Source organism: Manacus candei, unplaced genomic scaffold, assembly GCF_025592945.1.
Source record: "Manacus candei isolate 608988 ecotype Guabito, Panama unplaced genomic scaffold, ASM2559294v1 h1tg000060l, whole genome shotgun sequence".
NCBI lineage: Eukaryota > Metazoa > Chordata > Aves > Passeriformes > Pipridae > Manacus > Manacus candei.
In genome coordinates, this window is record NW_026138108.1 from 9,382,539 (window position 1) to 9,394,749 (window position 12,211).

The window sequence follows — 12,211 nt, forward strand, 5'->3', positions numbered from 1 at the left end:
TTTATAACAGTGTAAAAGTCTTTTTGAGACAAAACACAAGAAAATTAAGTCACTGGCATGTTATTGTGTAACATAGTACAGAATAGTCCCTTAAAACAGAATAGGATCACGCAAGAATCCCCTGGAGAGCTAGACAAAATGCTACAGAAAGGACAGGGAGATATGTCAACAGACATACCATGGATTTTAGGAAAGGCCCTGCACAGTTTGTGTGGTTTTCTGCTCACCTAGCTGACAATCAAAGTCTAGAGCTTTGCTCCTGTGATGAAGTGGTTTACTCAATGGTTCTTTAACTCAATAGTTGTCTAAACATTCCTGGTCAAAGCACAGCAAGGCTGCACAGTGGGATTGCAGATTTAAATGCAGAGTTTACAGCTGACAGTCCCAGAATGAGAGGAGCTGGTGAGCTTGTCCTGCATGAAGGCCATGGGCTGAATCAGTCAGCATTACTTTGTAAAGGCTGTGGTTGAGAACAAGACTCCTTCTGACATGGATAGGAGAACCTGATGGCTGCATGTGATTTGCTTACTTGCATATCAAAGCAACATTCCAAAGCAGAGTTGCCCAAAGAAAATTTGTCCTTTCTTATCCTGAAAGCACTACCAATGCAAACCAGAGAACAAGGGAGCAAAAACTCACTCTACCCTTCTTGCATTTTCACTTTACCAATTCATGAGTGAAACATGTCTGTTATTTAAAGGCATGTGCAGCACTGCATGCAGCCATGTCACATCCTTCTCATGGACTGGAACTTTATTAGGATAGTGTTTCTTAGCCAGAAGTAAACATACCAAATTTGCAAGAGCACTTTGATTTCTGATCTAGTCTAAAAAGACTGATTTCCCCAGGATTGCCAGATTTGGGGATTTAAGGTGTCCTTGGCTACAGTTTTCCCCTAACTGTGAATGATCTACTTTGCAAACTGCTTTAATGCTATAGAAAGGACAAATAAGCAAAGCAACAGAGATGTGCCCTGTACTTTACATTCAGCCCTTTCCCACTCACTGCCTGATCTGCAACAGGAGACAGTCTGACCACAGTCTGTGACAGCAGATACAGCAGAGAAAACGTGACAGAAACCAATACAAAACAAACTGGAGGTTGACATGTAGTCACATGGCTGAGAAATTTAGCCCAAATCTCCTGAGGTCTACATAGCACCTTCCACACAGGTCCTTCCTTATAACCAGACGGAAAGCAGCAACAGCCCAACAGAAATACACCAGAAGCAGACCTCCCCTCATACCTCAGTTCCTCCTACCCCTACAAAAAAACTTCTCTCAGTCAAGAGATGTGTCAGAATAGAGGCCAACCTTTGAACAAGAGATTTGTTTCAAACGTGGACAAACCTTTCTCAGAATCTTGCAGTTCACCACTTACCTATCCAGAGTGTCCTGGGGCACTTTACTCCCTCCAGCTCTGCTGTTGACACTGGCATTCTTGTTGGCAGTCATGGTCATTTCTGCTTTCTAGAAATGTAGATATCTGTGAGAAGAAAAAAATTAAGCTTCAACAAGCCCAAATGAAAATTAGCTGCTAGAACTACTATGCTGTGTAAAGGCAGAACTCTAGGCTGCTTTTCATTCTATAAATGCAATCAGTCTGGTTATGATCCTGAGAAACTAAACCCTACCTCTCTACTGCTGCTCTTTCACGTCCACAGCCAAATTTATTAGAGCCCGGTGCTATAAAGGAAATATCTTATGGGAATTAGGTGTGTCCATCAGGTTCTGACCTGTCTGATGAACAGAGCTTGATACCAAGTTCACAAAATATTACAGGTTTGGTGTGGTTCTTCCATCCATCAGTGTATGTGGAGAACCCAGTAACTGCACTGCGTGATACTTGCGAATACCATAGCTATGACTGGCATTTTGACCACACAAAAGCTATTCCAAGGAATGAAGAAAGCTTTCTCAATTTTAAAATGCAGTTCTATTATGGAAATATTTTCTAATAGTGAAATTTATTCAATAGTGGATTTGTTGAATATAATTTTCAAATCTGTTTGTGGTGTGAAAGTATCACAAATGGTTTTCTCTATTAGACTCAAGATTCTTTAAGTAAAACTGTATTAGGACACTTTTAAAACCTCAAGTAATATAATGAAACTTTAGCAATGCCTAGCTATGTTTTAGTAATATGGTAATCTCAAAAATTGTGAATTTAATTTCAGCCCTGTATATTCAGTTAAATGCCCAAAAGATGGGTCTTCTTGACATTGTTTCACTTTGGCAAAGAAGCAGCCCAGTACCGTGATTTATTTTGCTTTCATCCCATTATCTTAAATAAGAATGTCATGATGTGACTGAAGGGAGAATATGATGATATGGATATAGGACAGGATGTAATCCAAAGGATGCAAAAGTGGTAACCCCCAACATCATGCTCCTCTGTTGACTATATTCCATGTTTCTCTGGCATAGACCACAGCTCTTAGTGGCCATTTCCTCTGTCACTGTAATCTCTTGAGAAATATTCTGCAAAATGAAGGAGGAAGGTATTTCCATGTCATGATAAGATTCCTAAAATGCCGACAGAGTCCCTTGAGAAAGAAATAGAACAGTACTTATTCCATCTGATGTTGAAGGAGTCATTTATCCAGGATTCTGTAGCTCTGCTGGCACCACTCTGGGTGGTTTCTGAGATGCTGCTTAGTTTATAAACTAAAATATCTACCATGGTTTACAGCACTGCCACCCAGGGTCTGACCAGAGCTACCATTTTTTACGACCATTAATGGCATAGCTAATGCAAAAATAAGGAGTGTTACAAAACTTCTTGTTTACTCAAACCCACAGTAAGTCCAGACTGCTTGAGAAGCCACTGTAATGTGATGCTGAAAAGCAAGCTGGGAACTGACAACACACAAAAATCCCTGTACTAACAAAGCCATTGCAGTGAAGGGACATTCTCTAAACCACTTCATTCCGAACAAATACAGTCAGAAAATCTCCTGCAGATTGCAGCTCCAGAGGCAGAGTCAATCATGCTGACCACAGACTCCAGGTCTACTTGTCCTTCTCCACTGTCTTGTATCAATTTTCACAGATTAACTGGAGATTTTTTTCCCCAGTTGGTAACATTTTTTTCTACACTGAAGCTCCCCAAATTCTTCCAGCGTCTCATTGTTATTGTTAGTGTTACATTATCAAGATAACAGGACTGTTACAGAACTGCCTGTTCCGACTGGAAAAGGGATTGCTTGGGACAAGAAAGGAAGCCTGCTGATGCTGGCCAAGCTTTCTAGGACTGTACATTCCACAGGGAGCAAGCAGTTTTTTCAACGTTTTCCACTCACTTTCCACTTCAATACTTCTACAGCATTAAATCTGTCTAAATCACATATTAAAAACTAATAAGAGAGAAATCAGAGACGTGGCATAAGGAAAATAATAACTGCTAGCATGCATGAGTTACCTTAATTTTCCAAGATTTCCTTTTCTGTGCAAGACAAAAATGAGCTCAAGAAACCCTCAAAAAGATGGGATACTGACCAACATATTACAAAAATAAAAATAGTAGTTGTTGTTTCCTAAGAGTCCACTTTTCCCATACCCAAAATTCAATGGAAAAAGAGCATGTCAAAGTTTGATAAATATCATTGTGGTCAATATTTTAAAACAATTATTATTTAAATCTCACACTTCAAAGCTACCTTGCATGTCAAATAGGCCAAACTGATTTGTTTTCAGCAAAAGAGGAATTGAGTTCTAGAAGACAATTTCACAAGATATTTCAAATTTAGTGAGATAAGCATATTTCTTCCCATGCAGTTGAGACTCCTGTATATATGGTACTATCAGATGACTTTTACATGTAATTTTTCTTTAATGCTTATTTTGGATTAATATTTTACTGCAGGTGATGCTGCATATGCAGGGAAAATGCAAACAACCTGAACATGGTAGAAAAGTATTCAATCAACAATTTACAGAGGTGCCTGGAAGCAAAGGTTTATACCACCACCACTCCAAAAAATCCTCCATACAGCCCCCAACCCCTCCCAAAAAAAAACCCAAAACAAAGAGGGACAAAGAAAAGAAACCTAAATCAAATTTTATGGTCTTGTAGCAAGTTATTTTAGAGTCTTCAAATGAGTGTGACAGCCCTGCAAGTTTATTGAATGGTAAGAATCATATCCCTTGGGCTTGGGTGAGAGCATTCTTCAATAGTGTTTGCAAATTATTCTTCACAGAGCAATGAAAACCAAAGTCTCTCAAGTATTGTGACATACTGCTAAAAACATATCCAAAAATAGTCATGTCACACAGATTCCACATTGCCTGGTAAACCATCTAACTATATTTACAAATACAACAGAACTCTTCATTTTTAGACAAAGTTTAAAGAATTCCTCTGAAACCCTTATGTAGCCATAGTTTGTGCTTTACTCCAGACATGGTCTCACTAGTTTCACTGGGACAGCTCTCAAATTGGCAATTTAGTGAGCCTAGATGGTAAAATCTGGGCATTCTTCATTATTACATCAATTTTGCCTAAAACCTCCACAAACCATTTATCAGATTCGAAAGGTAATAAATATAAAAGGTAACAAATATAAAAAAAAATGTGTGATGGCAATATGGGATCTACTGCTCGTGCCAGTCAGGGTTCTGCATCCTGACTGAAAAATGGCTGCTGCAATGCAGATATTTCCTCACAGATTTTTGTCATTGCAGGAAACCCCAATGACAGAATAATCCTTATGAACCACCTGCCCTGGTCCTAAGAGTATCCTTATATTTTTAAAATTAAAGTGTGGCCTGGAGCTTTCTAATGGACAGATGAGGCACTGAAAGCCATCACTCTTTGGGCTAACAAACCTTAAGGCAACATTGAATCTCTAATTCCATTAACAAATGTTAGCAGAGGAGGGGTAAATCCTATGGTCCTCCCCTCTGCAGTTTAAAATTATTCTTATTTTCCTAAAGCATCCCAGCACTTTGGAAGCACCCATTCTTAGTCCCACAACAGTGCAAGTGAATGGGAGCAAGGCTTGGAGTAAGCACCTGAAAAGTCAAAGCAACCAAGAGTGCTTTATTCACTCCTTATATCCTCCTAAGGTCTCAAGAAAACCTTCTGCTTTCTAATACACCCTGTGTCCATCAGTGAACGCTTTCCAAGAACTGATTCCCCCCTCTCCTTCTGTGGAAAGTGAATGAATACCCTGAACCTGGTTATTCATGTCTAGGCTCAGATGTCTTGAGTAGTGTCTATATAAAGTGTCTCAGATCAACATGTTTTAGAGAAAACATTGTCATAAGTTGAATCATGACATCTTCCATTCTGTTAAAATAACAGGAGCAGAAGGGGACTTTTCAATTGCAATTTATTCTGTTCAACAGAATGCATGTTTTTTGTTTGTTTGTTTTTTGGGGTCTTGTTTCATTGTTTTTAGTACTGTGCTCAATGTCCCTTCCTATCCATATGGCCCTGGAGACAGGAAGGCATAACAGGGAAGAACTACAGGCTTTTAAAACAAACTCATGTTTTGAAAAAGTACTTCATAACAAATACAAACTCTCAGAAATATATTAATAATCGATTCGGTCTTCTTATTTTTCTCTTAAGAGTAGCTGCAACGGAATGTCTCTAGGCATTGAGAATTCAGCTTAGCATGTTAATATGCTTTTCTGAGTGCTTTAGGGAAGCTCACCCACATTTCAAGAGGTGTTGTATAGTTAAGCTTTTGTTTAGGAGTCACAAGGTGCTTCGTGGCAATTTGCCTACTCCCTTCCAGTAACATAGATAATTATGTCCTCCCAGAACAACATCAGTTCTGATGAACTGGAAAGTCCAATAAAATTTTTAAAGATTCCTGCCTTGAGAGGGCGTCTGTAGAGACTCCAAAGAACATTGTTCCAAGAACTACGTGCTTTTATCAGGCATATCTGCTCTCTAAGTTTTACCACTTTAAATTTCGCCACCCAATACCATCCAAACCAAAATGAAGAGCTAAAGGATCTGCTCAGCAAGGACTTGGAGTGGAGATACTCAGAAAGTATTAACTATTTCATCCCAAGTTCAGTCTTTGCAGCACACAGACTATGATGACACCAATGCACTTCTTAAAACACGAGAAATTACTGTCTTCAAGGGGAGTGACTAGGACTGTGTACAGTTTTGGGCCACTCACTTCAGAAAGGGCATTGAGGTGCTGGAGTGTGTTCAGAGAAGGGCAACGGAGCTGGGGAAGGGTCTGGAGCACAGGTCTGATGAGCAGAGGCTGTGTTTAGTCTGGAGAAGAGACCAGGGGGACCTCATTGCTCTCTACAACTACCTGAAAGGAGGATGTAGTGAGGTGGGGGTTGGTCTCTTCTCCACAACTCAAGTGAAAGTCCATTTCTCCTGTCCTTCACTTGGGTCATGGAAGGTTCAGATTAAACATTAGAAAAAAATTTCACTGAAAGAGTGGTTAGGTATTGGAATAAGTTGCCCAGGAAGGTGGTAGAGTCACCATCTCTGGAAGTGTTCAAGAGGTGTCTGGATGTGGCACTTGGGGATATGGTTTAGGGTTGATTAGGGTTGAAAGTTGGACGAGATGACCTTGAATGTCTCTTCCAATTTTGATGATTCTGTTTGTGGATAATAGAACCAAAGGAATAGGGTTTGTCAAACTTTTCGTCCTTATGACACTGCAAAAGGCACAGATTTTAACTGGTATTAACTTCACAGTCTCATCCAAAGTTTCCCTCCCCACAATCCACAGCTTGTTTCCAATCAAGTCAATGGGCAGTCTGCCTGCTAAGTCTTCCCAATCAAGATGACAAGTTTACTTCTAGCACAAACTTCCCAGTATAATCAACAGAGAGTGGTGGACTTGGTTGTCATTGACCCTTGCAATGCCAACCCACTCTTCAGCAGTTCACTGAACTGAACTGGTACCACAAGGAAACTGATGTTCCAGCCCTTATTGGAGGGGAAAGAAGTTACTTCCCCTCAGCATAGGCTGGCAGTCCTGGTTAGATGCAGAACCAGGCAGGTGAAAAGCAGGCACACTGCCCAGAGCGGGGACAGCTCTCTACTTCCCCCTCAACCCTCCTTTCCTGTTTTTCTGCCACCTAAAATGCTTTTCCCTTTTCTGATGCTCATGCACTTGCCTGTGTTGTGCCTTCCTCATCTGTCTCCCTCACTCTCCTTTACCTTCCTATTTATTTATCTTCCATGGAGCTTGAATTGAAAATGGAAAATACCTGGTGGAAAGAACAGACCTCACTTGAAACACACCACAGTCCAAAGGTAAAAATTCATCACTAAGCTCCTCTATTACCCTTAGCACTGCTAGAGCAATCACAGCTTCCAAATGAAAGGGAAACAACATGAAAATCAAAGAGACCAGTGCTACTGTGTATTTGCATTCACCTTTTATGAAGGGATTTTCACAAATACTGGGTGTGACATGCTTCTCAGGTTATGGAGGTCACTGTATTTGAAAAACTTCTAAATGTAATTACAGGAACTCTCTGGCACTTAGGGCATTTGCTTTACCTTACTTGCTTTAGTATTAAAAAGTATCAATAAGGTTTTGTTTGTGCTTTGCTCTCTTACATTACTGGAATTATATCCCAGCTGAAAGAAGTTGGACAGAATCCAGCTTTTGGACTGAATCCTTCTCCCTTTCTGCATACAGGAGAGACATATTGATTTGTGCCACATCTAGTACAGTAACCACCAGCTCTTTTCACCTGGGTAGTAGCCCATACAAGGCTTTCTTCCAACCGAGATAAATTACAGCTACTGCTGTACCAGCAGGGAAGTAACTTCACTGTGACTTCTACCAACTCATTTGTGCTAAATGAGTGCTTTTAAAGAGCTCTGACTGAATACTGCAAGTACACATCGATCGACAAATCAAACTGGATTAAACTGAAGGCTCCTTTAAAGGGGACTGATCCCCAGGGAAGTGAGCAGGAGACATTAACAGAAAACACATGTCTGTTATTGAATCAGAAGTCAGTATTTCCCCATGTAGGTTGAAGAAAAAGTATGGGGTCTAAAAAATACATTGACTATTTGAAATTTAATTAGTTTGATTTGAGACATCAGGGTAGAAAGAGTTTATGATACCACACATTCTCACCCCGTCGCTCATACAGTTATCTCTTTCAGGGAGCCTATTTATCTGAAAACCTACCATCTGAGCTTTTTTCTTTGCCTAAGGCTGATTTTCAGTTGTTCATTTGGATTATTCTGGACTGTCAGGAAAACACACCTTAAAAATTGTTTCAAAGCATGCATTACTTAAAACTAAATTTGTGTGCTTTCCCTTTAAGACAAATCTTTCTGATTGTGGACAGCACTCTAAGTGGTATATGTTCCTATAGTGTATAAAATACTATTTTAGACTTGCAAACACAGAAGTTATTTTTGATTTTAATTTTTTGAGAGCAAAAGAGAAAAAAAAGGGAAAAACATTCATCAAGACATCTTCTGTCTGACATGAATGCAGCAGAAATTCATATGTTTAATGCAAGAAAAACTGTTAGATTTCATACACTGGAAGTTGGATTTAGATTTACATTACTTTCACATGGCTTCAGCAAGAAAAATATGTGGGGCATCTCAGATCTGGATCACTTTACAACAAAAAGGTGCCTTCTGGTTTCCTTCTGCTGTACTTCAGTGTCAGTCACAATCTGGTAAGTCCTCTCAACAAACCCTATAATAAACTTACTGAGCACTGATTTGTTGAAAGCCCTTAGTAATCATATTTTGCAATGCAGACTTAGAACCAAATAATCAGAAGCCTATATATTTTTCCCATTTGCAATACAAACATTTCCACAGTGACCAGATGTCACTATGAAAACAGCCTACTTGGAAATTTTGCCCAATATATATCACAATTCCTTGCTATTATTCTTCCTTTGTTCCTTCCCTTCGTCCTCAGGATTTTTGCATAAAATCATCCATTCGAGTCTCAGGAGCTCACCTGCTCCTGTTGCTCACTCCTCATTGAAGTCACAATCCTCTAATAGGAACACCAGCATCATTTGCACAATAATTAACTGTCTCTTGTGACACAAAAACCAAATTATAAATTTGCTAAGGAAGAGAGTAGGTTAGTTTTAACTAACGTAATCCTTAACCTAATCCAACTTCCAGTTTATGAAGAAAGATGCTTTTTCATTAATATTTTTTTGTGTCACAAAGTATATGATAAATGAGATAATAGAATGTCTTTTGGTATTTCCCATAGGGTGTCACCAGTCCCTAAGAGCATTCCAATGCAATTGAAAGCACAGTTCATTGGACACACTGCCTGGGAGCACACACTGTGGGGTAAACACAGGGTGGACAAACCAAGATGAAAGTCTTAGTCAGTCTTAAAAGGAACCTCCCTGTTGAGCTGACATCGATGACTGAACCTTCTTCACCCCAAGGCTGACTGACAAAGTCTGCTGGACAGCTGAGAAGCATCCTGGCTTTGCAGCTGCTGTAGGTTTTGATTTGTTAGAGCAAAACACAGGTCACAGCTCTAATGCAGAACAAGATGCTGTGCCCAGTGTTGTCAGCCCACCTCCCTTCCTGCCTGCCAGGCACACATGGCTCCCACTCCCAGGCACACCACTAAAGTGCAAACTGCAAAGCTATTAGCAGTTATATGTCTTGTGTAATGTTTTAATAAGACATGATGGAAGGAAAGGGAATCTTGATGCAGCTGCATAGAGACTTGAGAGGGAGAGATATTCAGACTTCATTTTGCCATACATTTCTTATGAGTCACTGAGTTATGCCAGTTGAGCTATTCCCTGACTACTACTGCATATGGACATCTTTTCTAGAAGCAAGCTGTGCCACCCAGAAGCATCTCAAGTACACTCTGCTATACAGAGGGTGGCTTAACAAGATTGCTATTATGTTGTGCTTTAAACATGATTTAACTTTCCAGGGTAGACAAATGACCTTCATTTTTTTTTTTTTTACTAATTGTACTCCATAAAGCAGAAACGTGTCAGAGCTTGTCTGTATGCAGAGGAGAACTGACAGCATTTTAAATACTCCACACGAAGTCTCCATGCAGATGTCCTTAGTACATTTAGGGTAGGCATAAACGCCTACTTAATAGCAAGGTAGGTATAAAGCATGTTTAGAAGTTAGAATATAGCCAGTGGATTATCTAAGAGCAGCCAGTGAGCTATAAATTAATAATTTGGCTTCCCATTGCCTGCACAAGCAGACCTTTGAGCTTCTTCTCCCATACCCCAAGTGACAGCAGTGAAGTTGACACCCACAGAGCTTGAGAACTCCCGAAGTAGCCTTTCATTTTGCAACTGCAATTGTGACACTGTGGAAAATACATTCTACAGCAGCAGTAGATCACCTTTAAATACCAGTGGGTCAGTAAGGACAAGAACTGATACGTGGTGGCACTGTGAATCTCCTAGTTAGATCACTATGTCCTAGTAATTGTGTTACTGTTCTGAGTCAGTACCTCCCAGAAGGTCCTGTCTGTGATACCCAAGCTGCCAATGCTAACACTTCTAGTGAAACAATTATTAATTTGCATGGACTGTCTCAATATGATGATATAAAAGCATCCTGGGAGGATGAGGTATGGGCTGGAGACCTCATGGATATAAGTAGGAAATATTGACCAAAGCTGTCTTGGCTTGCACAAAGATATGAGAACAACTTTGGGCCTGTCTCTTTAGCTCTTGGCACTTATCCAGAGAATCTGGAGAAAGGCACGGAGAAGATCTCAATTCCCTTGTATCCAAAGTACATCCAGAAGTGGCCTTGGACACAGACATTAGCAGCAAGAAATGGGATGGCAATTAAGTCCATTGTTTGTATTAGGGATTTGTGCAAGAATCTTTCAGGAGAGGTATCTGTTTACATTTAGAAATTATGTTCTTGCACTTAAAGCAACATCTGCAGGATGCAGGAACTCTGAGCTGCGTTTGAGCTCTGACATGGATTTCTTTAGCAGTCTTAGGAAACCTGATTAGAGTTAAGATCCTAAAATTCAGTGTCAGAGAGTAAAGCACATCACCCACATTCTGCAATTTGGTTGCATGCCAATTTTCCCAAAGCTGCTCCTATTTTTCCTACAGAAATCTGTGGCTCAATATGTCCAAATATCACTGCTCTAGTCAGGGTAGTGATATGGACCAGGAGTAACTTTATGACTTAGCTCACACACAAAAAATGAGGACCTGTTATTTACTAACATGGTTCTCCACAAACATGGTGGAGCCCAGACACAGGCAATCAGCAACAGAGACAACAAGCCATTGCTCATCATCTACTGCAGTCACCAAAACCACCCTCTCCTGCCTCTCGTGGATGCCTTCCTAAAAACCAGCCTCTCCTGGGGCACTGAGCACCTGTCTCATGCACAGTGGTTTCCTGATTCAGATTCCCCTCATGTCTATGAACATCTTGGCTACTGCCTCCCTCTCATTCAAACTCTACATGTTCCAAGCCAAAACAAACAAATCCAAATCCCCTGTGCTCCCTGGATGATAAATTACAATGTGAGCAGCCTGACTGAGTGGGTGCAGTCCATTCCCTGCCTACCTAAGCTCCATCTCCCACCTCAGACAACTAAACACAAATATAGGTGAGAAGTATGGATCCAGCAAATAAGTGAACCCCAGCCTTCCTCCTAACTGTGCCACTGAAACAGAGGATGCATGCTAAAGAAGGAACAGAAAGGAAAGATGAGGTTCAGACAAATATTGGATGAGTTGAGGACTGGTAGAACAAAGGTGAAACGAAGAATAGCTAACATAATATGAGAAAAACACAGGTGAAGAGATTTTTTTAGAAAGATAAAAAGGCAGTAAGAAACCACAGGTGGGAAGAGAAATACACTCCCATTCTTTCCCTCCATCCTAGGAACACACTCTGTGTCCCCCAGAGAAAGCAGTCCATCTTTCATCATGCTCTGGGATGCTTTCATTCCAAGGCTAAAATCTTCCTTTGAATTGACCCAAAGATACTTCAAGAAAAAAGGATCTGTGACACTGTGGGAACCTGACATGATACTTCACCAAAAGAGACAGAAATTCCTGCAGTCCTGCAAAGCAGGTGCAGGTCCATGAGAGTGAGGACTTTCCAGACTCTGCGTAGCTGCTCATTTGATACACAAGCCCAAACTCAAACCTAAATTCAAGTTTTTGAATTTAGATGGGGAGAAGCCTCATTCCCCATGCACATACAGCCCTGCAGTGACTGCAGGAGACTAGCAGTTCCCAGACTC

At 40.5% G+C, this 12,211-nt stretch overlaps 1 protein-coding gene across 6 annotated transcripts in view; it reads right to left on the reverse strand.

Annotated features, from left to right (window-relative positions):
- The window catches only part of DENND2B (DENN domain containing 2B), a 174,052-nt gene that overhangs the window by 97,484 nt on the left and 64,357 nt on the right, over nt 1–12,211 (reverse strand). For all 6 annotated transcript variants that reach the window (XM_051803869.1, XM_051803867.1, XM_051803868.1 and 3 more), the window contains one exon: nt 1,381–1,485. In XM_051803869.1, the coding sequence (XP_051659829.1) occupies nt 1,381–1,460 (80 nt within the window). In that variant the 5' untranslated portion in view covers nt 1,461–1,485. The remainder of the gene's footprint in view (nt 1–1,380; nt 1,486–12,211) is intronic.